Source organism: Moschus berezovskii, chromosome 16, assembly GCF_049115385.1.
Source record: "Moschus berezovskii isolate FMDL1 chromosome 16, NW_MosBer_1.0, whole genome shotgun sequence".
NCBI lineage: Eukaryota > Metazoa > Chordata > Mammalia > Artiodactyla > Moschidae > Moschus > Moschus berezovskii.
Genome location: NC_142475.1, coordinates 16,110,612 through 16,138,234, shown reverse-complemented (window position 1 = coordinate 16,138,234; position 27,623 = coordinate 16,110,612). Strand labels below are relative to the sequence as shown.

Below are 27,623 nucleotides of genomic sequence, written 5' to 3'. Positions count from 1 at the left end.
CATGAGAGCCAGAGACTTGCTGATCCCTGTTCTAAGCTGTTGTATAACTGTAATCCTCCCTGCTTCTCTGGTAAGGAATGTTTCTCTCCTTTAGTGATAGGTTTCCCCCTTTTCATCTAATTAATGGCATCTCTCTGTGTAGTTACTTCTTCATGTAGTTCTGTCCATAGTATTTTCTTACTTTATGTTAAAGATTCTTGTAAGGCTTGTCAGTTGTGGGCACACTTTCTCTGTGTCTTGTAGGAAATAAGTAAGGCTGAAGGGTCCTGTTAATAAAATCCCCCTGTCCTAGAAGCCGGGTCTGAGCCAGTGTTCTCAGGGAGGATAGTTTTCTGCATCACCCTCTTGGTGTCCTAAGCCTGCCGCTTTAGCATTCCCCGCGGGCCTGAAAAGAGACCTTCAGTTAGTGAAGAGTCTTTTCTGTGGTCTCTTATCTTCTTGAGGGAAGTTAGAAGAATGATGGGCTTCTCTAAAAGGAGAGGTGCTTAAAGTCTCTTGAGGGTCTTGATCTGTATCTTTTGTTATCTTATGGGTCCTAGATCCAGTCCTCCTTAGATACCTAGGATGGCTGTAACCGTGAAGCCTGGTGCCAGCAAAATTCTGATATCTAGTCTGAACTTGGCTGTTGGCCGTCTTTTCTTGTGTCTCCCCTGCCTTGTCCACCAAGCCCCAACCCGGCCCTGAGTCAGTTTGCAGAATCCTTTTGTCTCAACACAGCTTTCCTGACTTTGGGTTGATCTTGTCTTCTAGCTTGGAGAAAACGATACTGTTAGCTATTGAATGTTTCTGCCCCACACTGAGATCGATGTGTTTGTCTGGTCCGGCTACTGTAACAAAATACTGCAGAGTGGGTGGGTTACACAGCAGAAATTTCTCGCGGTTCTAGATGTTGGAAGTCCCAGATGAAGGGCAGGTTTGGTTTCTCCTGAGGCTTCTCCTAGTGGTTTGTCTTTTCACTTGAGTCATCACATGCCTTTTTTTTCCCTGTGTATGTACATCCCTAGTGTCTGTTCTTCTCCTTAGATGGTACCAGTCACATTGGATTAGGACCTTATCCTTATGACCTCTTTTAACTTAATTCCTGGTGGCTCAGACAGTAAAGAAGCTGCCTACAATGTGAGAGACCTGGGCTCGATCCCTGGGTCAGGAATATCCCTAGAGAATACTGAATGGCAGTCCACCCCAGTATTCTTGTCTGGGAAATCTCATGTACAGAGGCACCTGGCGGGCTACCGTCCATGAAGTCATGAGAGTCAGACACAACTTTAGCGACTAAAAACAACAGCCTCTGTAAAGGTCCTGTCTCCAAACGCAGTCACATCCTGAGGTACTGGGGGTTAGGGCTTCAGTATGCATTTTGGAGGGACACAGTTTGGTCCATAGCAGTAAACATCTGTAATTGTCTTTCCCTTCCTCCTTCCTTTTATGTTATTCCCGTCCCTTGTCCACCTTCTCCCTTTAATTTCTTCCCTACTGGCTCATTTTTACCAGGAGTAAACATACTGCTCACCACTGTACTGCTACTCACTACACCACCACTGCGCACTGCTTCTGTGTTAGATTGTGTTAGACTGTTACTATTTTTATAAAATAGATCACAGTCTGAATGCTCTAGAAGTGATACTTTTGACCTTCAAATGGGGAACGGAACAGTTTTGAAATTTTGGAGGAGTTTAATACTGACTTTTTTCCTATTTCATGGTTTGATAAACTATTCCGACCTTAATGTTAAGAGTAAAAGTGTATTAAAACTACTAAAATATCAAATTAATAGAAAGTGTCAAAATTTGTAGGACAGTTAAAGCACCACTGAAAGGGAAGTTAATAGTACCCATTAATTTTTTTCTCTTCTTTCATCAGCTGAACCTTTTGTTTATTATACTTTCACTTCTATAATTTCCATTTGGAAGTACCTTCTTCTTTATGTCTTGTGTTTCTTTGCTAAGGCTTTCTATTTTTACACTTTTTTTCATATTATCTTTATTAGTATTAAAAATGTAAATGGCAAGATTTATATTTACATTTGTTTCAACCACTTGCAGGTTCATCACTGCTTTAAAATATTTGTCAAGTAATTTTGACGTCTGTGTTCTTAAATTGTTGACATCTATCAGTTACCTGTTTTCAAAAATAAATTTCTCTATTTTTGGTTGTACTGGGTCTTTGTTGTTGCACACAGGCTTTTTCCAGTTGTGGCGAGCGAGGGCTGCTCTTCCTTGCATGTACGGACTTCTCATTGCGGTGGCTTCTATTGTTGCAGAGCACAGGCTGTAGGGCTCAGGCTGCAGTAGTTGCAGCTTCCAGGCTCTAGAGTGAGGGCTCAGCAGTTGTGACACCTGGGCTTAGTTGCTCTGTAGCATGTGGAATCTTCCCAGACCAGGCATCGAACCCAGATTCTTATCTACTGTCCCACCAGCGCAGTCCTGAAGTCTTTTTATGTTTGTTTTATACATATTGTCCTTGATTTTTAGTTGTACTTAATGAAACTGCAATACTTTGGCCACCTCATGCGACGAGTTGACTCACTGGAAAAGACTCTGATGCTGGGAAAGGTTGGGGGCGGGAAAAGAAGGGGACGACCGAGAATGAGATAGCTGGATGGCATCACCGACTCTGTGGACATGAGTTTGAGTGAGCTCCGGGAGTTGGTGATGGACAGGGAGGCCTGGCGTGCTGTGATTCATGGGGTCGGGGAGAGTCGGACACGACTGAGCGACTGAACTGAACTGAATGGATGGAATAGAGGAAGTATGCCTACTCCATCCTCATGGAAGCAGATGAGTGACACATAGTTTTTAAACGGTAGTGCCTTTCTAGTTGATGGAATTTTAGGTATGTATAAAAAATATAATGTATAAAATACAAGTATATATATCTGCCTATTTCTGTCTATATATGTAAGAAAGGAAATAGTTTGGTTGTTGTTGCCTAGTTCTGGCCCTTGAATTTATTGAGTTTTCATAGTTTCTTTCCTTCCTTTTATTTATGAATTCTCAGTCTTTAAAAATGGTATGATTTTTATGCTAACCCCAAAGATAAGCTGAGAATGGTAGGGGTTTAGAAGTAGATACTGTGTCCATAACTGCTTGCGTCATGCAAGCAGTTTTTTGACCCTGGCTATTCTTAGGCTTATCTGGGGAATTTAAAAAATATACATAGGCCCCTTCCAGATCAGATTCTTTGGGCTGGGTCCAGGGTATCAGGAATTTTTAAAAGCCCTAATATGTAGCCAGTGTTGAGACCCTCTGGCCAAGGTTTCCTTAAAGAATGTGGAGCCAGAAATGAATACATGAATATATGTATATTTTTCATTTTCACTAAGTTTTGGTTGAATCTGATGATTTAGATTTAATTTGGCTTTCGTATTTGACCAAGGCAGCAGATTAAATCATTCTCTTATCTAGACAAGGTTGAGGGACCATGTTGACAGATTTTTCTTTTCTCTAAAATTTACCATTAATTTCTAAGTGTGAAATTAAATTCCTAAGATCTGTCATTTCTTACTGATTATAGACTTTCCACATTTTCAATTGTTTTTTTTTCCTTAATATACCTTTTGTTGTTATTTAATTTTAGTTTTTCTTATTTCAGATTACACTGATTTCATCCTTTGATACTTTTCTGTTGAACTGATTTGTATTGGGTGTTATGCTGTTCTTGGGCCAGAGCCTCCTTTATTGCGTAACACCCTGGTTACCTAGTGTGTGTTTAGTTGGTCTGACTCTCAACGACCCCTCGACGACCCCTCAGTGTCCTCTGAGGCTCCTCTGTCCATGGAATTCTCCAGGCAAGAACAATGAAGTGGGTTGCCATGCCCTCCTCCAGGGTTTCTTCCCGACCAAGGGATCAAATCCAGGTCTCTTGAGTCTCCTGCATTGGCAGGTGGGTTCTTTACCACTGTGCCATGGTTGGCTTACAGGAAGTAGCATTTCATGAATCTTTTGTACAGGGTTTTCTTTTTTCTTCTCATTTTGTAATCATGCTGTTTGTTCCATACTGAAATATTTTAGTACATTCTGTACTCATTCTGTTGCAATACATTGATTGAAGTATATGAAAAGAATCTTGGCCTCACACATCCATAGCTGGGTAAAAGAGAGGAGCATTTTAATCGTTTTTTTTCCCCCTGAAATTTATAGATATTATTCTTTGATACTGCACTAAAACTCAACAATAGTAATTTCATAAACATTAGTTTCAGTATTAGAATTAGAAACCATAGTAGTAACTTTTCTTAACGATTACGTTAAAATCCATCGTTCTGTTTCGCACTTTGAATGTATCTTTTCCCATGTGATTGGTTAAACATCTTAATTCACTGGATAGTGACAGAGCTTTCACATTTTGACTTACAGTACCAAAAAAAATTACATTTGTCAGTATCACTACTAGTCTCATCAGAACAGTTTTTAATTTTAAGTATTGGTAAATTATTAAGTTCATAGTAACAGAAATTTTTGAAAATTTGAATTTTCGCTTGAAAGCTTGAATTTTATCATGGGTACCAGAAAGTATCTGTATTTTCCTTGAAGTGATAGGCTCACTTGGCTTATTTTTGAGGAAATGTTTGCCACGTACCTAAATCTGAATTATCAGAGTTTGCCTATCAAGTCTTTTTTTTTTTTTCTTCAGATAAGAATGATGTTCTCCCTGAAAGTGATGGTTTGGCTTGCTCTGTAATCACATGTGTGCTTTTTCATTGAGACAACCATTGTACGTTGATAGCAGCAGCATAAGTAGTATGTGCTTTCTTCTCATTTAGTCACAAGAATACTAAAAAGATGTTTGTTCAGATATCAACATTCTTAAAAATGAATGTTTTTTTCTTTTTCATCAAGGACATTCTTAAATGAGAGTGACTTTTATTATTATTTTTTAAAGAAAACCATGACTGCATAGTGAAGAGTACAGGGTTACTAGGATAGTTTGGCTGCACTGTCTTGATTGGTGCTAGGGGTCCAGCAGTTTTACCCATCATTATTTTTTTTACCTTTAGTGTAAATGTCAATAGAGAAAAAAAGGAGAACAATGTCTTAGTATTTTTATGAAGATAGGTTTGACCTGATGGGCCCGAGGACTTCGTGAAGAGGGGACCATACTTTGAGAACTACACTGTAGAATAAAAATGTAGAGAAACGATTCTTCACCTTTGCTTAAGAGGTACTTCCCGTATAAACTTATGTATCCATTTCAAGATATTTTGCCATGTTTGAGTACCACCTGTAATTTGGTATTCTGTTTGAACCCCGGCAGGGTGGAGTGCAGTTCAGATCGGGCGCTAACCACCTGCAGTTGGCATAGACCCCACAAGTTAAAGGTCACAGTTTCCAGCACAACTTCTGGTTCCTCAGAGACCAGCTGGGCTTCAGGGATCTTCTGGTCACCAGTACCGACTGACTATAAATTTGTCAGTTCCTTTCACTTCCACAGGTTCAATAATTTGTTAGAATGACTCACAGAACTAAAGAAAGCACTGTAGTCATGATTACTGTGTTAATACAAAAGATAGAAACCAGGAAAACCAGCCTAATGGTTCACATGGATTAGGTTGGTGCAAACGTAACTACAGTTTGAGTCCGTGAATTTTAAATCATGATGACTAGGCTCAAACTCAACTTTACTAATCAAAATAGGAACCATTACAATCAACACATTTTTGCCAACAAGAAATAAGTTTGTTTGTTCTTGTAGCATAAAAATCCATGCCTCGGAATTTAATGAACTCTTGAAAAGCTTTTTCTTCCTCCTACTGGTTGTGGACACATTTTCCCTGCAAAAAGTTGTCAGAGATACTTGAAGAAGGGGTAGTCGGTTGGCCAGAGGTCAAATGAGGCAGATGAGGCAGAACTTTGTAGCCTAATTCGTTCAACTTTTGAAGCATTGGTTGTGCAATGTGCAGACTGGCATCATGGAGAAGAATTGGGCCCTTTCTGTTGACCAATTCTGGTTGCATAGGTTGTAGTTCACAATGCATCTCATCAATTTGCTGAGCATACTTTTCAGATGGAATGGTTTCTCTTGGATTCAGGGAACTGTAGTGGATCACGCCAGCAGCAGACCACCAGACAGTGACCACGACCTTTTTTGAGTCTGGGTTTGGCTTTGGGAAGTGCTTTGGCACTTCTTGGTCCAGACGCTTGAGCTGGTTGTCGCCGGTTGTCGTATAAAATCCACTTTTTGTTGCATGGCACAATACACTCAAGAAATTGTTCATTGAAGATGAAACTTCAAAACGATGATTTTTTTTTTGATTTGCTGTCAGCTTGTGAGGCACCCACTTATCGAGCTTTTTCACCTTTCCAATTTGCTTCAAATACCAAACAACAGTAGAATGGTCGACATTGAGTTCTTTGGCAACTTCTCCTATAGTTGTAAGAGGATCAGCTTAGATACTTGCTCTCAGTTGGTCGTTGTCCATTTCCGATGGCTGGCCACTACCCTCTTCAAAACTCTCATCTCCTTTGCAAAACTTGAACCACCACTGCATTGTATGTTCGTTAGCAGTTCCTGGGCCAAATGCATTGTTGATGTTGCAAGTTGTCCCCGCTGCTTAATGACCCATTTTGAACTCAGATAAAAATTTTGCTCGAATTTGCTTTTCGTCAAACATCATTTTCCGTAGTCTAAAATAAATATAAAATAAACAGCAAGTAATAAGTCATTAGTGAAAAAACATAAAGCGAGAAATGTGGGTTAAAATGATGTATAACATAACTCCATTTATTAAGAATGGATTCCAATAGCGAATGGCAAATTTTAGCAATGCAAAACTGCAGTTACTTTTGCACCAACCTAGTAGTAATTTAAATTAAATTAAAAATTCAGTTACACTAGCTGAAATTTTTTAAAATTAAAAATTTGTTACACTAGCTTCATTTCCAGTACAAGCGTGCCTTGGAGATATTGCAGTTGCAGTTCCAGACCACCCCAGTGAAGCAAATATTGCAGTAAAGTGAGTCATATGAATTTCTTTGGTTCTCCAGTGCATAGAAAAGTTATGTTTACACTATCCTGTATTCTATTAAGTGTGCAATAGCATTATGTTTAAAAAAGAAAAACCAATATATGTACCTTAATTTTAAAATATTGCTTTGAAAAATGCTCATTTTCTTGTACATCTTCAGCAAGTCCTAGTATAAAATCAGAGATCATTGGTCAGAGAGCGCCATAACAAATATAATAACACAATGGAAAAATAGGAAACGTTATAAGAATTACCAGGCTGTGACAGAGAGACGTGAAGTGAGAAGACACTGTTGGACACGTGATGTTGAAGACTTGCCTGACGCAGGGCTGCCATGGACCTTCAGTTTAACACGCAGTACATGCATAACGCAGTAAGGCAAAACACAGTAGAACAAGGTGTGCTGTCCTCGATAGACTAGATTCAGGTTATATATTTTGGGGCAGGATTTTGTGGGTGGTGGTGTGTTTTTCATGTTGTGTCATATCAGAAATCACATACTGTGAGTTTGTCTCTTAGTAAAGTCTGATCACTTAGTTAACAATGAACAGATCTCTCTATTGTAAGGTACGTCTTCTCCTTTGTAATTATTGAGTGGTCTGGAAGGGTACTTTTGTAACTTGCAAGCATCCTTTCTCCAGTAATTGTTCCCTGGCAGTAGTATCCTCTGGTGGTCCTTGCCCGAATTGATCATTGCAGTACTGTGAGGGTGACAAATTTTGATCTTCTAAGTCATTCAGTCATTGCATGTTTATTAGCTGGTATTTTTCTATAAAGAACAGCTTTTCTTAAACTGTTTTTTTTTAAAAATACCACTTTATATCATCTCCAGAGACAAAATAAAATTATGCAGGATAAGAAAAGAAATCATAATTTTCTACTTGGCTCAGCTACTATATATAGTATTTACATAGTTACGCTGTTGTAGAGACTGAGTATCAGTTTAAAGAAAATAATAACTAGTTTGGAAGAGGAAAGGTACTTGTAGAATGGGCAGGAAGAAGAAAGCTACACGTTCATCTTCTATAGTTGAGGGTCAGAAGATTATGCCTCAAACTGAAAAATCAAGAAGTACCATTGTAAGCATGTTATTTATATAACTGAGGTAAATACCTAAAGAATCAGGTAAAACAGCAAGGTGTTTACCCTGGAGAAGAAAGGATTAGTGTGGGACTGCTGTTTTCCATAACAGACTTCAACAAATTCTTGAACACTGTGTGCCTTCTAACTTCAAATAAAATTTTTTAATGTAAAAATGAAATTAAAAAATATTGCTGTTGGATAATTGATTTTCATCTTATTCAGTATGTTAGCTCAGTCAGTAGAGAATCTGCCTGCAGTGCAGCAGACCGGGGTTCCATTCCTGGATCAGGAAGATCCCCTCGAGAAGGACATGGCAACCCACTCCAGGATTCTTGCGTGGAGAATCCCAAGGACAGAGGAGCCTGGCAGGCTCCATGGGGTCACAAAGAATCAGACACGACTGAGAGACTGAACCACCACCGTAATTATCAGTTCAGTTCAGTTCAGTTGCTCAGTCGTGTCCGACTCTCCGCAACCCCATGAATCACAGCACGCCAGGCCTCCCTGTCCATCACCAACTCCCGGAGCTCACTCAAACTCATGTCCACAGAGTCGGTGATGCCATCCAGCCATCTCATTCTCGGTCGTCCCCTTCTTCTCCCGCCCCCAACCTTTCCCAGCATCAGAGTCTTTTCCAGTGAGTCAACTCGTCGCATGAGGTGGCCAAAGTATTGCAGTTTCAGCTTCAGCATCAGTCCCTCCAATGAACACCCAGGATCGATCTCCCTTAGAATGGACTGGTTGGATCTCCTAGTTGGACTGTGAAGAAAGCTGATCGTCGAAGAATTGATGCTTTTGAACTGTGGTGTTGGAGAAGACCGTAATTATAGCCACTACATTATTATTTGGATGCTCAGTTTTTTTAAGTTCAGTTAGTCCTGCACCTTTTGGCATGATTTCATTAGTCTTTGAGTGCTTCCTTACTGAAATAAGGCTCAACAATGTTTCTTCAAGGAGCACTGATTTCTTTTAGTGGGAATGGCATATTTGAAACTAAAATTTGGATGCCAGGTGTGCCCATTGCTACAGATGTCCTCTGTCTTTAAATGTATCTGGTCCTTCCAGTTTCTTAGCCTTCCCCCGCCCCGCCCTCCTCCATGGTGGGAATTATTGCTTCTCATTGATTTCTCAGATCTTTTAAGACTCGTCCATTTACTTTTCTGTTTTCAGAATTTTATTGCTATTCCACATTTGCTGTTGTCCTTCTCTCTGGAGTTTAAGCATTTAAAAAATTGCTACTGTCCTTTAGTAGCATTTTTGGAATGGCATTGAGTATGTCAGCCATATTTAACTGGAGTCTTTTACATCTACACTCTTAGTATAGATTTGGGTTTTACTCTGCATAAATAACTAGGTCTAATGTTGAGTTTGAGTGAACTCCAGGAGTTGGTGATGGACAGGGAGGCCTGGCGTGCTGTGATTCATGGGGTTGCAAAGAGTCGGTCACGACTGAGCGACTGAACTGAACTGAATGCTGCTGGGGGTACAAAACTTGATAGGCCTGTTTATGCTTTCAAGGAGTTTCCATGTTACTCAGAGCATTTAGAATGAGTTTATTAAAAAGCAGAGACATTACTTTGCCAATCAAGATTCGTCTAGTCAAGGCAATGGTTTTTCCCGTGGTCATGTATGGATGTGAGAGTTGGACTGTGAAGAAAGCTGATTGCCGAAGAATCGATGCTTTTGAACTGTGGTGTTGGAGAAGACTCTTGAGAGTCCCTTATACTGCAAGGAGATCCAACCAGTCCATTCTAAAGGAGATCAATCCTGGGTGTTCATTGGAGGGACTGGTGCTAAAGCTGAAACTGCAATACTTTGGCCACCTCATGTGACGAGTTGACTCACTGGAAAAGACTCTGATGCTGGGAAAGGTTGGGGGTGGGAGGAGAAGGGGACGACCGAGAATGAGATGGCTGGATGGCATCACCGACTCTGTGGACATGAGTTTGAGTGAACTCCGGGAGTTGGTGATGGACAGGGAGGCCTGGCGTGCTGTGATTCATGGGGTCGCGGAGAGTCGGACACGACTGAGCGACTGAACTGAACTGACTGAAAACTAACTGGAGTCCACGGTAAAATATGCAGAGTGCCAAAGCTGGTGTGTATGGTGTGATGGTACATTGCCTTATATTTTGTGTTCTAGCACAGTGGTTCTCAGCGTTGGCTGTACATTAGGATTACTTGGGAGACAAAAAATAACCGTGGCTGGTTCTCAGATCAGATTTAGATAGAATCTGAATGTACTATGAACCAAGTTCTACAAGTTCTGAACTTCTTTTGGTAGACTTGATTAGTTTGTGTTTTTTATTTTTATTTTTGGTTCCTTTTCCTTTAAGAGCCAAGAAGATACTTCAGGTTCATCTTGTAGTTTTTCCTGCCCCACAGCAGGAGTAAGTTGGCTTCCTCCCTCGGCCCCTTGGTATTTCAGACCTCACACCTGTGGACAAACGTGCAGCTCTCTTCTCTGTGCCTCATTAACTCGCTCACTCGTTCTTTAGGACCCAGCCTCTCAGTTTTCTTTTAAATGCCAGTTTGAGCTAACTCATTTTGTAATGCCCATTGTTCCCATCTATTTTAGCACTTACACTGTTTTGTTGAAATGATCTGGTATGCATTTTCCTACCTCATTAGAGTCTAAGCTTCTTGAATAAATTCTAATATTATAGGTTTGGATACATTTTATGTGCTTAAAGTTATTGAGCTGATCACACACAGGAATTCCAATTCTGGAGACTGAGAGAGAGTAGAATTATAAAGTTCCTGAAGTTTTGGGTCTTAGTCACTTTTGGTTTCTTCTATAGCCATATTTTATGGATATTTTTGAATTATATTAAAGGAATATTATATTTCAACCTTGAAAGATGATTAAGACTTAACTGGAAGCATTCAAAGGTATTGGAATTTAAATTGTGCATCTGTGAGAGGTGCTTGTAGAAGCAGACTGAAATGGGTGCTGACTTAAGCAGTGTTTTTAAATGATGCCTTTGTTCAATTATAAATATATAGTGGCCTTTATAATAAAAAGTTTTAAATTAATCTTATACAGTCTTGTACAACGCAGGACTTCCCAGGTGGTGCAGTGGTAAGGAATCCGCCTGCCAATGCAGGAGACACAAGAGATACAGGTTCAATCCCTGAGTCAGGAAGACCCCCTGGAGTAGAAAATGGCAACCCACTCTCGTATTCTTCCCTGGAAAATTCCATGGGCAGAGGAGCATGTCAGGCCCCTAGTCCTTGGGGTCACAAATAGTCAGACACAACTGAATCAGAACTCATAGCATGTGCAGTCTTGTAGACAGTGAATTGATATTTTGAATTTTCAAGATTTTGTACCAAATCATTCTGTACTATTGTTTGTTTTCTCATTTTTACCTTTCTTTTTTATTATATCGTTCCATTTTCTTTTTTCTTTATCATTATGATTTATTACAGGATATTGAATATTTTCTTTGTGATATACAGTAAGACCTTGTTGTTTATCTAGTCTATATATACTCACTTGCATCTGCTAACACCAAACTTCCAATCCATCCCTCTCCCCTACCCCCAGTAGCCACAGATCTGTTCTCTGTGTCTGTGAGTTTGTTTCTGTTTCATAGATAGGTTCATTTGTATCCTATTTTAGATGCCACATATTAGTGAGATCATCTGTATTTGCCTTTCTCTTTCTGACTTACTCCAGGTGGTGTAGTAGTCTCCAGGTCCATCCGTGTGCTGCACATGGCATTGTTTCATTTTTGTGGTTGCTTCGTATTCCATTGTGTGTATGTGCGTGTGTGTGTACACACCTTTCTCTTTCTGACTTACTCCACTTAGTGTAGTAGTCTCCAGGTCCATCCGTGTGCTGCACATGGCATTGTTTCATTTTTGTGGTTGCTTAGTATTCTGTTGTGTGTTTGTGCGTGTGTGTATACACACCTGATACATTTATCACATCTTCTTTATCCATTCATCTGTCAGTGTTCATTTAGGTTGCGTCCATGTCTTGGTTATTATAAATTCACTTTTCTGTCAGTAGAACATTTCTTTGTGGCTTTGTAATTTATAAACTTGTCATTTTTAATGGCAATATGTTGCTCCATTTTGTTGATATATGGGATTTTACTTGGCCATGTCTTAATTATTTGGTGTTTTTTTATTTACACTTTACCACAATTATAGAGAGTGAACTATAATTATTTTTATACGGATAGCTTTGCATTTTCTTTTTGGGAAACTGAATATGTGTTGCAGAGCCTTTACCTTGTAATAGAGTTATCTGTGGCAGAAATTTAATAGAAACATGAAATAGTTTGAAGTAGATAAGGAGCCAGATAGATCTGATTTCTGGTTTTGACAGCCATGTTACTAGTTGTGTGATCGTGAATAAGCTAATTAACTGAGCCTCAGCAGTAAAATTGGATGAATAGGAGCTAACATTATTGTGCATTTATAATGTGGCAGGTGCTATTCTAAGTATTTTACATATATTAACCCATTTAAACTTTAGAGCAGCCCCATGAGGTAGCTGTATTATTGTTCTGTTCCCAATTTTAAAGTATGGAAACAGGCTTAGAGAAGTAGAAGAGGTCAGTCAGATGGCTGCTTATGATGGAGGTGTGACGGTAACCCAGTGCCATCTAGCGCTGGCTCAGACCTCTAGAGCTGGTTCTCTTATTCACCCTGGACTGCCAGGGCATCAGCTACATCCCTCCCCTTAATCTGAGTCCTAGGCAGACAGATTGGCCTTCATGAGCCAGATTAATGGTTACTGAAAATCCTGCAACTGGAGTTGATTATGAGGTCACGCTTGCAATACTCTAGCCTTGGGCTTACTGTAGAAACTGCACCCTAAGAGCAAGGATCACTCTAGATCTTCATGTTCTCTTCAGACCTCTGTCTATTTAAAGTTGCTTTTAAGGGAGTGGTGAGAAAAACTTTGAGTTATATTTTTATATTAATGTCTGGTAGGCCTTTTGTTATCCTTCACTCTCCTCTTCCCCCTGCATGTTCTTTTTAATCAACAATTGAATATTTGCCTAGGAGGATTTAACTCTTAACCTAGATTGCTAGGTAGAGTGCCAGAGTCTTTCAGACCCAAAAAGGAATCTGAAAAATATCCAGCCACTTCACTTATATGAAAATACTGAGGCCACACAGCCAGAGGGTGATTTAGGACCCAAGCCTGTGTTTCTGGCTTAAGTCCAGCATTGGCTTCATTCCAATGTACTGTTTACTACCTTATTTGTAATAATCTTTTAAAAGTATTATTACTGTGTATTCCTTTTAGGAATTATATACTTTAACTTAGCTTGCTACCTCTGTATTATGTTCCCTGTCAGAAGACAGCTGTATGTGTTTTTAGTTCTTCACAGTTTAATGAAGTGCTTTCTCATCCTTTATCTCATTTGCTTGTTATGCAGATAACCTTTTGCTCATGTCCCTGCGGTTCTTGAATGGTGGCACAGGTTCCTTTGTGATCCCAGCGTGTCCGTTGCTTCTGTACATTCACAGGTCCTAGCTACCTTAGCTTCAGACACATGTGTTGACTCACTCTACCGAGATTACAGTTCAGGCATTGTCGTTTCTCAGCTTCAGCTTTTTTCACATCCTCTGGATGCTCCTGGAGTCTAAGGTGTGAAATTCCAGGCATGAAGATAATTTGGTGTTTTGAGGCGCTAATGTTTCTTGGCTTCTTAGACTACTTGTGATCAGGGAAGTTCTTTAAGAAACACAGTCGGAGGTTCACTATGTAGTTAAGCAACATGTCTAGAAACAAACAGAGATGATCATATCATTTATTGTGCTAACATTCTTCAATCAAAATGGTGTTAGAGATAAGATAAATTTTATGGCTGTAATGTGTGTCCATGTGATTTGGTTGGTGTCAAGGGAGGGAGTGAATTGTTAGGATAAGGCTAGCCACTGAATGCCAAAACTTTCTACAGCAGAGGCCTATTACCTAATCAGCTCATACAAAACCTGGCATTTCTTAAGAAGGTCCTGTCTGATTCATGATTAGGTTAAATTAGCTGAACAAAGTCAAGTCTGTAAGAAAAATCTGTCAGTTTATTATTATCTAACTTTAAGAAGAAAAGGAAATAAAACGTATAGTGTTTTCCCTGTAGACTTTTAGAGCCTCTCCATTTTGGTAGATCATATATTAAGACTTACTTGTTTGAACTGTACGCAGTTCAGTGCTTGTTTGAGAACAGAATGTGAACATTTTAGGATCACTTTATGATAGTACTGGGTAAATAAGCTTTAGAGTTAAGCTTTTTATCCTTGGATTTCTAATAGCTACTGCTAAGGTGAGCCTTACATGTTAAGATTATCTGAAGATAAGACTGCAGCTCACTCACTGGCTCAAAGTTCAAAGGAGAGCATTAGCTCAAGGACATAAATCGCTGAGTTGTTATCCATCAATTTGTAACAGAAGGGCAGATGAACAGCATTTATCTAGACAATCTAGTATCATATACCTGCTGTTTGAGGTCAGTCTCTATAGGGGTTTATGTGCATACGTGCTTTGAACTGTTTCGCAGAGATGAGAGTTCAAGTTTATTTTTATTCTCTAATTTGAAGTAGCAGGTGTATTTATGGGCCTTTTGCTGCAGCTGATCTTAACCCCGTTTTGCCCCTCCTTCGAGCTGGAATGTGTGCCTGCTCAGTCGCTTCAGTTGTGTCCAACTCTTTGCAACTGTATGAACTGTAGCCTGCCAGGCTCCTCTGTCCATAGGATTCTTCAGGCAAGAATTCGGGCGTGCCCTCTTTCGGGGGATCTTCCCGACCCAGGGATTGAACCTGCATCTTGTATGGTTCCTGCACTGCCCGGCGCATTCTGTTTTGTTGTTTGAGCTGTGGAGCTGAGGTTCATTAGGTTTTTACAGAAGAAGTTCATTTTATAGCCCTCTGTTGTTTGCTTTTTGTTCACATGTGTGCCCCCCCTACCCCCGCAATTTGATTGCAAACTCTGTGGGTTCAAGATATATATCTTATAAAATCTGTAATATCAGGGCTTACAAAGTTAGATACGTAATGGGGGCCATCTGATAAAATATAAAACTGAGCCAGGCTCGATGGGTTCCATGTAAAAGGGAAAACGTACATCTCACGTGGAAGCAGCCTGATTCCAGCACATTTTTACCTTATGGGACTGTGAGCTCAGTGTTGCCCGAACGAAATGTATCCGCTGATGCTATCTGGCCTGTGGCTTATCAGTCTGCTGTTTCTTTAAATAAAGCATAGGAACGCACAGAAAGTACTTGGTGCATAGTTGTCACTTGGTAGATGCTCATTGTGTCATAAAACTGGCTACACTGCTTTTGAAGGACTATCTTGGATGTCTTATGTGTAATGTGATGTAAGATGAATAAGAATGTTCTCTTCTATTAAAGGATTTTCTCTTTTTCAAAGAAGATGAGTATAGTAATAAAGAGATTAACTCTTACCCTAGAATAAACAGATTGGGGTTATTGATTCTTCATTGCCTTGTCCACAGAAAGTCTTTTGCATAACTTTCCAAGTTAGGAACCAGTGATAACCAGTGATAACACGTTTTAGTAAACTGCCGCATATTCTGAGGGCTCTCAGAAGAATGATTTGGTAAATTGTTAGAATACCCGAATGCCCTGTAATTAAGGTGTCTGTTTTTATGTCTTGAATTCTGGAGTAGTGTTTTGTTTTTCCTTTTCTCTAGCACCCCCACCGCCCAAACAATGTTGTTAGGATGTACTCTTGCTGCTTCTTCTGTAGTGTGTGTGTATTAGTAACTCAGTCGTGTCCAACTCTTCGCGACCCCATGGATTGTAACCCACCAGGGTCTTCTGTGCATGGGATTCTCCAGGCAAGAATACAGGAGCGGGTTGCCATTTCCTTCTCCAGGGGATCTTCCTGACCCAGGGATTGAACCCAGGTCTCCTGCATTGCCGGCAGATGCTTTGCCATCTGAGCTGCTAGTGAAGTCAAATGAAGTGAAAGGCACTCAGTCCTGTCCAACTCTTTGCAACCCCATGGACTATTCAGTCCAGGGAATTCTCTGGGCCAGAATACTGGAGTGGGTAGCCTTTCAGTTCTCCAAGGGATCTTCCCAACCCACGGATCAAACCCAGGTCTCCCACATTGCAGGCGGATTCTTTACCAGCTGAGCCACAAAGGAAACCCGAGCTACTAGGGAAACCCCAAAATACAAAGCATGATTTGCGCCGCCTGGGAATCGACCCTGGGTCACAAGAATGGGAATCTTGCATGATACCACTATGCCAGCGGTGTGGCTAAAGCTTTTTATTTTATATTGGCGTATAGTTGATTAATAATGTTGTGTTAGTTTCAGCTGTGTAGCATAGTGATTCAGTAATTCGTGTGTGTGCACGCGTGCCTAGTCATGTCTGACTCTTTATGACCCTGTGGACTGTATCCACTGTCTATGGGATTTTCCAGGCAAGAATACGGCAATGGCTGATGTTTCCTACTCCAGGGATCTTCCTGACCCAGGGATCAAACCTGCATCTCCTACACTGCAGGAGGATTCTTTATCCCTGAGCCACTGGGGAATCCCATGTGCTATACAGTAGGTCCTTGTAAAACCACACTTTTTTTTCCTCAGAATTCCTCCATGTTGCTTTCCCCATTATCCTAGATAAACATCAACAAATGTTCAGAATCAAAGGTCACTCCTAAAACTTAAAGAGGAAAAGTGCAGGATGAAGCACTATTTTTACTCCTAGAGTCTGTAAGCTATTTTTACCTGAGCTTTTGATGTCATATCCTAGGTATTATTGCCAAGACTAATGTCATGAAGCTTTTCCTTCTAGAGATTTATAGTTTCAGGCATTAAATTTAAGCATTATACTGGAGTGGGTAGCCTTTCCCTTCACTAGGGTATCTTCCCAACCCAGGAGTTGATCCCAGGCCTCCCGCATTGCCAGTGGAGTCTTTACCAGCTGAGCCACAAGGGAAGCCCTTGTAGTGTGTATACCTTATTTCTTCCATTTCACTCCTGTAGATACCATCCCAGTTTAAAACTGTTTTTGACTTATCCTGAGACCTCTATGCTAGCCACATTTAGAATATCTCTAGGTTTGTTTGTTTTTTCTTAATCCTTTTCTTAGGTCACACATAAACCCTGAATAAAATCAAAAATATAAAGACACACACGGGAGGAGGCGGGGAACCAACTTCTTTCAGTTGTGCACTTTCTTGCTGACCAAACTCCATATCCTTCATTCCTCTTCTAATCTTATCATTTCTTAGTCCCTTATAGGATAATCAGCTTGTTCTCTGCTCCTCCCAACAGGTTATTTCACTTTTCCTTATCCAGTTTCTTCTAAAGAGAATGACCTCTCTCCTTAATGCTTTATATGATTTTCTTTATCATTGTACAGTTCTTTAAATCTTTTACTGTTCTTTCATTACTGGACTGGGTTAGAAGTTTCTTAAGGACAGTGACTATATTTCCTGCTGCATCTTTTAATTCCATATGAAGTCTAATACCATGCTTTTGTGTGTTCAGTTCAGTCGCTCAGTTGTGTCTAACTCTTTGCAACCCCATGAACTGCAGCATGCCAGGCCTCCCTGTTCATCACTAACTCCCAGAGCTCACTCAGACTCATGTCCGTCAAGTTGGTGATGCCATCCAACCATCTCATCCTCTATCATCCCCTTCTCGTCCTGCCTTCAGTCTTCCCAGTATCAGGATCTTTTCCAACAAGTCTTCACATCAGGTGGCCAAAGTATTGGAACTGCAGCTTCAACATCGGTCCTTCCAATGAATATTCAGGACTGATTTCCTTTAGGATTGACTGGTTTGATCTTCTTGCTGTCCAAGGGACTTTCAAGAGTCTTCTCCAGCACCACAATTTGAAAGCATCAATTCTTCAGCTCTGAACCTTCTTTATGGTCCAGCTCTCACATCTATACGTGACTGCTGGAAAGACCATAGGTTTAGCTATGTGGACCTTTGTTGGCAAAGTGTGTCTCTGCTTTTTAATATGCTGTCTAGGTTTGTCATAGCTCTTCCAAGGAGCAAGTGTCTTTTAATTTCATGGCTGCAGTCACTGTCTGCAGTGATTTTGGAGCCCAAGAAAATAGTCTGTCACTGTTTCCACTTTTTCCCCCTTCTGTTTGCCTTGAAGTGATGGAACTGGATATACCACAGTTTTAGTTTATGTTGAGTTTTTAAGCCAGCTTGTTTTCTCTCCTCTTTCACCCTCATCAAGAGGCTCTTTAATTTCTGTTCACTATTCTGCCATTATAGTGGTAACATGTGTGTATCTGAGGTCGCTGATACTTCTCTTGGCAGTCTTGATTCCACCTTGTGAGTCATCTAGCCTGGCATTTCACATGATGTACTCTGCATATAGGTTAAATAAGCAGGGTGACAATACACAGCCTTGTTGTATTCTTTTTTTCCAATTTTGAACCAGTCCATTGTTCCATGTCTGATTCTAACTGTTGCTTCTTGACCTGCATACAGGTTTCTCAGCAGACAGGGAAGGTGGTTTGGTATTCCCATCTCTTTAAGAATTTTCCATAGTTTGTTGTGATCCACACACTCAAAAGCTTTTGCTTTTGCATAGTCAGTGATGCCCAAGTAGATGTTTTTCTGGAATTCCCTTGATTTCCCTCTGATCTAGTGGATGTTGCAATTTGATCTCTAGTTCCTCTGCATTTTCTAAACCCAGCTTGCACGTCTGGAAGTTCTTCAGTCACCACTGAAGCCAAGCTTGAAGAATTTTGAGCATTACCTTAGATTGTGTGAAATGAGTACAACTGTACAGCAGTTTGAACATTCTTTGACATTGCCCTTCTTTGAAATTGGAATGAAAACTGACCTTTTCAGTCCTGTGGCCATTGCTGAGTTTTCCAAATTTTCTGACATATTGAGTGTAGCCCTTTAACAACGTCATCTTTTAGGATTTGATTTAGGTCATACCTGAATGGCCTGGTGATGTTCCCTACTTTCTTTAAATTAAGCATGAATTTCTCAATAAGGAGTTCATTATCTGAGCCACAGTCAGCTCCTGGCTTGTTTTTGCTGACTTTATAGAGCTTCTCCATCTTCAGCTGCAAAGAATACAATCAGTCAGATTTTGGTATTGACAGTCTGCTGATGTCCATGCGTAGATTCGTCTCTTGTGTTGTTGGAAGAGGGTGTTTGCTATGACCAGTGTGTTCTTTTGGCAAAACTCTGTTAGCCTTTGCCCTGCTGCATTTTGTACTTCAAGGCCAGACTTGCCTGTTACTCTAGGTATCTCTTTACTTCTTGCATTTGTACTATCATCCTCTAGGATGAAAAGGACATCTTTTTTTTGGTGTAAGTTCTAGAAAGTCTTGTAGTTCTTTATAGAGTCGTTCAAGTTCAACTTCTTCAGCATTAGTGGTTGGGGCATACTTGGATTACTGTGATGTTGAGTGGTTTGCCTTAGAGACGAACAGAGATCATTCTGTCGTTTTGAGATTGCATCCAAGTACTGCATTTCAGACTCTTTTGTAGCCCTCATAAGGGCTACTCCATGTTTTGTAAGGGATTCTTGCCCACAGTAGTAGATATAATGGTCATCTGAATGAAATTTGCCCATTCTGGTCCATTTTGATTCACTGATTCTTAAGATGTTGATGTTCATTCTTGTTATCTCCTGTTTGACATAGCCAATTTACCTTGATTCAGTGACCTAACATTCCAGGTTCCTATGCAGTATTGTTCTTTACAGCATCAGATTTTATTTTCACCACCAGACACATCCACAGCTGAGCATCATTTCTGCTTTGGCCCCTCTTCATTCTTTCTGGAGCTGTTTTTCTGCTCTTCCCCAGGAACACATTGGCCGTCTTCCGACCTGGGGGGGTTTCTTCCAGTGTCATATCTTTTTGCCTTTTCATGCTGTTCATGGGATTCTCGAGGCAAGAACACTGGAGTGGTTTACCATTCCCTCTGCCAGTGGACCACGCTTTGCCAGAACTCTCCACAGTGACTCGTCCACCTTGGGTGGCTCTACACCGCATGGCCCTTAGCTTCACTGAGTTACACAAGCCTCTTCATCACAAGGCTGTGGTCCGTGAAGGGGGCATGAAGAGAGAGGACCCCAAAAATCAGGGAAGAAATGAGCTAGGTCAGAGATGGACACCTCTCTTCTGGATAGTCAGAGAATACCAAAGTCTAGAAAGGAGATATTGTGGATGCTTCACCCCTGAATACATCTTTGAGAGGCCTGTGTATACTGTGCCTTTAAGAGGCCCATATTTATTGTGTACTGTGTCTACATTAATTGTCAAAAAGCCATTTTTTCCTCATGTCACTTGTAATGTTGATTGTGTCATTATATATAAACTTACCTCTTAAACTATAGGTAGTTATAATATAGTTGAGTTCATTTTACTTGGTAAAATTTTTGTCATTGCTGTATTTGTCTCTTGTCTTTTTTTTAATTACGTGGAAATGAAAGTGATAATATCTAATATTTGTTGTGTGCAGGATACATTTGTTTTAACTTTATTATGGTTTTCATATCCTTTCAAAGAAAATGTTGTTTTAGTGATATTTTATCAGAAACTATTCTACAGCCCAGGAGAGAAGTTAATTCATTGCATACAGTGATTTTCTAAGAACTTTAGGGATTAATTCTCTTCGTCAAAAAAAGGATAACTGGGTAGCTATGAAGACAAGATGACAGGGAGACTTTTTTAAAGTTTTTGAGCTCTCTGAATGTATTATCATGAGTGAAAGTGAAGAAATGAAAGTATTAGTCGTGTAGTCATGTTCAGCTCTTTGCAACCCCATGGACTGTAACTCACCAGGCTCCTCTGGCCATGGGATTCTCCAGGCAAGAATACTAGAGTGGGTAGTCATTCCCTTCTCCAGGGGATCATCCCAACAGAGGGATTGAACCCAGGTCTCCTGCATTGCAGGCGGATTCTTTACAGTCTAAGCCACTGTAAGTTATTAATATTAAATTAAATCATTAGTGATAAAGTGGTATATTACTTTTAAAACTTTTTAATTTGGATTCTTGACTCAAATATTTAGAAAGAGAAATTAAAGACTTGCTTCCATCAAGTATTATTTCAAACCACAGCAGTAATTTTATTTGTACTTAAATATTCTGAATTGCAGAAGCAAATTAGGCTGCTGCTAGCCATTCTAAATAGCAGTCCTGAAAAAGAAATACTGAAATGGGAAACAAGTCTGGCATGCAATAGCAAAATTGAAGTATATATCTGTTTAACCAGAGAATGTCCCCGGTTTGGTAAAAGGGTTAGAAATTCAGTCTTCTTTGGAGACTGATTAAAAATAATAGATAAAATAAAGAATGATGTGCTCAATGAGCTACAATTCAAATAGAGGAAATTTAATGGGAAATGATTACATTAGTAGCAGATGGCTTTGCTTCCTGAATTGCAATTTGACTGGAAATCCTAGAAGAGTTTAAATTTGTTATTCAGATTTTTGAGTCTGATTAAAGATAGATAAAGAGATTTGTTTATTTGCTGTGTTATTGTGATTCTTACTGTATCTTTTGGATTTTTTGTTTGTATCAGGCTATATTTATGATCCCCACAAACCCACCACCAACATTCAGGAAGCCAGAACTTTGGTCTGATGATTTCACCGATTTTGTTAAAAAGTGCCTAGTAAAGAATCCTGAGCAGAGAGCTACTGCAACACAACTTTTACAGGTCAGTGCTTGTGTCTCTAGCAGGAGGATATTTTCTTTATATACCTTTTAGCTTTTTCTAACATTGACCAAGATGATTATGAGTTTCATTAACTGATTTATTTATTCATTAACTGATTTGTAAAGATATAACTTTCCAGGAAATATGGATTGATGTACAGACAGACACATACACCTTTCTTCTGTATATTCTGTTTCTCTCATTTTAAAATTTTGTTTTCCAAGTTCAATTTTCTGCCCTCCCCCTTCCCCCACTAATTTTTGTTGCTAATTCTTTCCTCCTAAAATTGTGTTAAAACTAAACTTCTGTAGGGTTCTCATTTCAGAAATGAGTTTCTTTTCCATTGTTATTGTTTCTTATGTTTTAACTTCCGAATGTATTATTCCTTGACCCAGCATTTCTTCTTTGACTTTTTGCCCTGTAAGATATGTAAATACGAAATCCCTGAACTCCTTGAGAAGATCGCATGTTGTAAATACTGGTTGCAAGATGACCTGAATGAAGAGTTTCAGTGTCCCTGTACAAGTAGACTTTGTATCCAGAGTGTCAGGAGGCTTTTTTAAAAATCTGTTTTGACATTAAATGCAAGTAGAAATAATTTAATACTTTTAGTAATTATTCATGAATCTTTACTTTCCCAGCAGAATTGACTTAGACCTGTGTGCTATGATAAGTGTGCATGTTAACAAAACTTGATATTTGGAGAATAGTTCTTTTTAAGTGACAAAAGGATTAAAAACAGTTATAAAAAGTGATTTTTTCAAGGTAATGTTTTTTAAAAAAGGAATTATTGAGAATGTTAGAAACTAGCCCTTTAACATAAGGTTTATTGTTACAAAAATTTGGCTTAATAGTTTCCATGAAAGGCAGTCTAGCAAAATCTGTCCAGAATAAAAAATCTGTCCATATATTCTTTGACCCAGTAGTTACTCTTCTAGCAATTTACAGAGAAATTTAACCACGTGTGAAATAACATAGGTGTAAAAAATCTTCATAAACCATTATAATGGCAAAAGATTGGAAACAACATAAATATCTGTCAACAAATTGGAAGCAATTTGAGGTCTACTGAGGGAAGTCATTGGCAAAATACACACACCCACATACACATATATGTATGTATACATATGTCATTGCTTATAGTGGAGTAGCTCTAGAAAAATAAGCAAGAAAGTGGCCTCCAGAGAAGGTAACTACATGACTGAGAAGCAGTAGTGGGATGGAAACTTTCTTTTTGCCGAAGACTCTTTTTTAAGACTTTTGAGTTTGGTTTTATGTGCCCATATTACCTTTCAAAAGTTAATTAATTGAAACATTATTTTTGAAATATTGTCAGCACTTCAAAGGAATTTTAAGCACATAAATCAAGGATCTATTGCTGTTATTGTGTTGAATGTCTAAATTATTTAACCATGAAGAAGACAAGAAAGACAGGGGGAGGGGAAATTAAAAAAAAAATGGGACAAATAGTGTAAAACTTGATGATGAAAGTAAATCCAAATACATCCAATGACTGGTTTTTGGATAATTTAACCATTGTTTCTTTCTGGTCTTTCTTCCATAATCTTTTCTAATCTCTTAAAAGAAATTCTGTTTTTAACCTAGAGTTTTTAGGGTGGAAAAGCATTTAAGAAATATTCCAGTAAAATTCCCTAATTTTGTATATGAGAGTACTGAAGCCCGGAAAAGTGCAGTGACTCATGAAAGATCACACAGTGATCAAGGGATTCTTCTAGGTTTATTCCACTTGTCCCCTAGCCTCACTTGTCACCTTTTCTCCATTCTGCTTTCTGCCCAGGAAGTTGACCTGTATGTGTGAAAGTTGCTCAGTCATGTCCGACACTTTGCCACCCCGTGGGCTATATACAGTCCATGGAATTCTCCAGGCCAGAATACTAGAGTGGGTAGCCTTTCCCTTCTCCAGGGGATCTTCCCGACTCAGGGATGAAACCCAGGTCTCCTGCATTGCAGGCAGGTTCTTTACCAGCTGAGCCACATGGGAAGCCCAGTTGACCTGTATGGATTATATTAATAAGCTTGTTACTCTCTGGCTTCTAGCTGGGTTTGGCTCAAGCATTTTTCTTTATATTGAGGGCAAACAGTGCAGCTGGTTTTATATAGTGCTTATGAGCCAGTATTTGTTTTCTTGGTTTTTAGAAAACTTTTCCTGTTGTGCTGTTGTTGAGCATGGAGGCCCTCTGTTATAATGTTGGTGTGTCCTCCTCTGGCCTCTTAATTGACCCCTTGTTTGACTTCCCTTATTTTCCCCTTTATAAATGCTGAAATAGTCGACTTGCAGTTTCATGTTTCATACAGATCATGTTTTTTCAATCCTCTGTACTTTTTCTCACCCCTCACTTGCTAGTTTGAAGACAGCCCTTACCAGAAGGCTCCTTTTTATTCATCGTCTCATTGTATCTAAATTCAAATTAGGTATTCCTCCAGAAAGCCTTCCCTTCATCTTTGTTCAAGCTAATTGTTTCTCTGGGTTTCCAAAGCTCCCTGGGCGTGTCATTTGCCATATTAGAATGAAATAACTTGTTTCCGTGTCTTTGTCCTGGATTGTAACTAGTTCAGTCAAGTGGCACTGTTTTAGGGAGAGGGTTGTTTTTGCACTCCTGGTATCTTAATACAGGTATCTGTATCCTGGTATCTTTAATCCACATGTAGTGCTTAATACATGTGTATTAAATTCAATATATATTTATTTAAGATAGCAAATTTCTGATTTTAAAAGCTTTTAGACAGAATTACTGTTGTATCATTTGAGTCTCATTAGACTCCGAGTTTTATTTTCCTGAATGTCTGAAAGCCATCCTGTTCTGTCTCTTAAGGGAGTTTTGTATATGTTTTATATGTTATAAGTTAAATTGTGGTTTTTTTTTTTTGTAGTTAATTTATTTTTTATTGGAGGCAAATTATTTTACAATATTATATTGGTTGGTTTTGCCATACATTGATATGAATTTGCCCCGGGTTTACATAAGTTCCCCCTCCTGAACCCCCCTCCCACCTCCCTCCTCCCTTTATCCTCCCTCTGGGTCATCCCCGCATGCCAGCCCCGAGCATCCTATAACATGCATTGACCCTGAACTAGTGATTCGTTTCACATATGACAACATATGTGTTTCAATGTCATTCTCCCAAATCATCCCACCCTCACCCTCTCCCATAGAGTCCCAAAGACTGTTCTATACATCTGTGTCTCTTTTGCTGTCTCGTATACAGGGTTATCATTTGCATCTTTCTAAATTCCATATATATGTGTTAGTATACTGTATTGGTGTTTCTCTTTCTGGCTTACTCTGTATAATAGGCTCCAGTTTCATCCACCTCATTAGAACTGATTCAAATGTATTCTTTTTAATGGCTGAATAATACTCCATTGTGTATATGTACCAAAGCTTTCTTATCCATTCGTCTGCAGATGGACATCTAGGTTGCTTCCATGTCCTGGCTATTATAAACAGTGCTGCAATGAACATTTGAGTACATGTGTCTCTTTCAATTCTGGTTTCCTCGGTGTGTATGCCCAGGAGTGCGATTGCTGGATCATATGGCAGTTCTATTTCCAATTTTTTGAGGAATCTCCACACTGTTCTCCATAGTGGCTGTACTAGTTTGCATTCCCACCAACAGTGTAAGAGGGTTCCTTTCTCTCCACATCCTCTCCAGCATTTATTGCATGTAGACTTTTGGATAGCAGCCATTCTGACTGGTGTGAAATGGTATCTCATTGTGGTTTTGATTTGCATCTCTCTGATTATGAGGGATGTTGAGCATTTTTTCATGTGTTTGTTAGCCATCTTTATGTCTTCTTTGGAGAAATGTCTGTTTAGTTCTTTGGCCCATTTTTTGATTGGGTCATTTATTTTTCTGGAATTGAGCTGCAGGAGCTGCTTGTATAATTTGGAGATTAATTCTTTATCAGTTGCTTCATTGCTATTATTTTCTCCCATTCTGAAGGCTGTCTTTTCACCTTACTTATAGTTTCCTTTGCTGTGCAGAAGCTTTTGATTTTAATTAGGTCCCATTTGTTTATTTTTGCTTTTATTTCCAATATTCTGGGAGGTGGGTCATGGAGGATCCTGCTGTGATTTATGTCGGAGAGTGTTTTGCCTACGTTCTCCTCTAAGAGTTTTATAGTTTCTGGTCTTACATTTAGCTCTCTAATCCATTTTGAGTTTATTTTGGTGTATGGTGTTAGGAAGTGTTCTAGTTTCATTCTTTTACAAGTGGCTGACCAGTTTTCCCAGCACCACTTGTTAAAGAGACTGTCTTTTCTCCATTTTATATTCTTGCCTCCTTTGTCAAAGATGAGGTGACCATAGATGCGTGGATTTATCTCTGGGCTTTCTATTTTGTTCCATTGATCTATATTTCTGTCTTTATGCCAGTACCATACTGTCTTGATGACTGTGGCTTTGTAGTAGAGCTTTAACTTTAAGAATATAGTCTTATTACCAAGTTTAAGTGAACATTTGCCTATAACCTACATGTGTAGATTTTACCATGTTGATTTCTAGACTTTGATAAACTGGTTTTAAAAAGGAATTTGTGCTGAATTTTTTATAGTGGTTTATTTTCCAAAACTGGATAATTGTATAAGTTTAAAAGAGCAGGCTAAGACTGAAAGGATCCTTTGAGATTAAGTTGAACTCTTGATAGTTTTTAAAAGATGAGGATAATGAATCCCCAGGGACAGTTCAAGTTCAGCCTGGTGACCCTAGAATTCCTAATCTGGAAATGTTCTCTGTACTTCTGGTGGGTAGCCTACAACCTGAAAGTCAATTCTTGCCCTAGTCTGGCCTTCTAGAAGAGTGAGATCTGTCATTATTCAAATTAGCCCATGGGCTTGGCTGGAATAGGTGGTGTCGTGGGTCACTTTGTGAACTCTCATGGCATATGACTTAGTTTTCATTTTACCAGTTGAAGTGAGGAGTAGAAACTTTATCTACCTTGCTGTCCCTCCCATTTATAATATAATTATCTCTAATACTTCCTCTTCATTACATTGAGGTCCATATCAGAGTGTTATATTTATTTTAACCTTTAAACGATTGAGAAAACCAGGATAAGGGACAACTGTTTACCCTGTTTTTGTTCTCTCCAGTGTTCTTCCTCCTAATGTTCCAGAAGTTCCTTCTTTTGTTCCTTTCTTTCTGTTTAGATTTCCTTTAGCCATTCATTTAGGGTAGGCCTTTGTTAACAAATTCTCTTCATTTTCCTTCACCTGAGAACATTTTGTTTCTTCTTCATTCCTGATGGATGTTTTCACTGGCTATAGAATCCTTCCTTGGTTGACAGTTCTTTCAATACTTGGAAAATGTTGTGCCATGTTCTTCCGATATCCATGGTTTCTTATAAGAAATCTACAGTCATCTAAATTGTTTTACCCCTTGGTCTTTTCAAGATTTTCTTCTTTGTCTTTATTTTCAGAAGTTTAATTACGATGTGTGTTGGTATGAATTTCTTTGGGTCTGTACTGTTCAGCTTCTTGACTCTGTGGGTTTATTTCTCTTGCCAGTTTGGGGAAGTTTCCAGCTATTATTTTATCAGACATTTTTCAGCCCTACCCTCTACTCTCTTTCTAGGACTCCATTAACACAAGAGTTAGATTTTTTTGTTTCAGTCCCACAGATTGCTGAGGTTCTGTTCAGTTTTATGCCGGTTTAGTTTCTCTCATTCATATTGTGTAGTTTCTACTGTTTCTTATTCTGACTCACTGAGCCCTCTCTGTCCTCATTCTGCTGTAGAGCCAGCCCATCCATCAGGTTTTATTTTTGTTATATATTTTAGTTTTAATTTTTCATTCATTTCTTTTTTGTATCTTCTGATTCTTTGCTGAGACTTTCTAGTGTGTCATGTGTTTACAGGCATGTTTGTAATTGCTCATTGAAGGATTTTTATGACTGCTCTAAAA

At 39.2% G+C, this 27,623-nt stretch overlaps 1 protein-coding gene across 1 annotated transcript in view; it reads left to right on the top strand.

The window, feature by feature from the left end:
• The window catches only part of STK3 (serine/threonine kinase 3), a 308,548-nt gene that overhangs the window by 151,452 nt on the left and 129,473 nt on the right, over positions 1–27,623 (top strand). Inside the window, exon 7 of the mRNA XM_055432459.2 lies at positions 21,563–21,700. Within this exon, the coding sequence (XP_055288434.1) occupies positions 21,563–21,700 (138 nt within the window). The remainder of the gene's footprint in view (positions 1–21,562; positions 21,701–27,623) is intronic.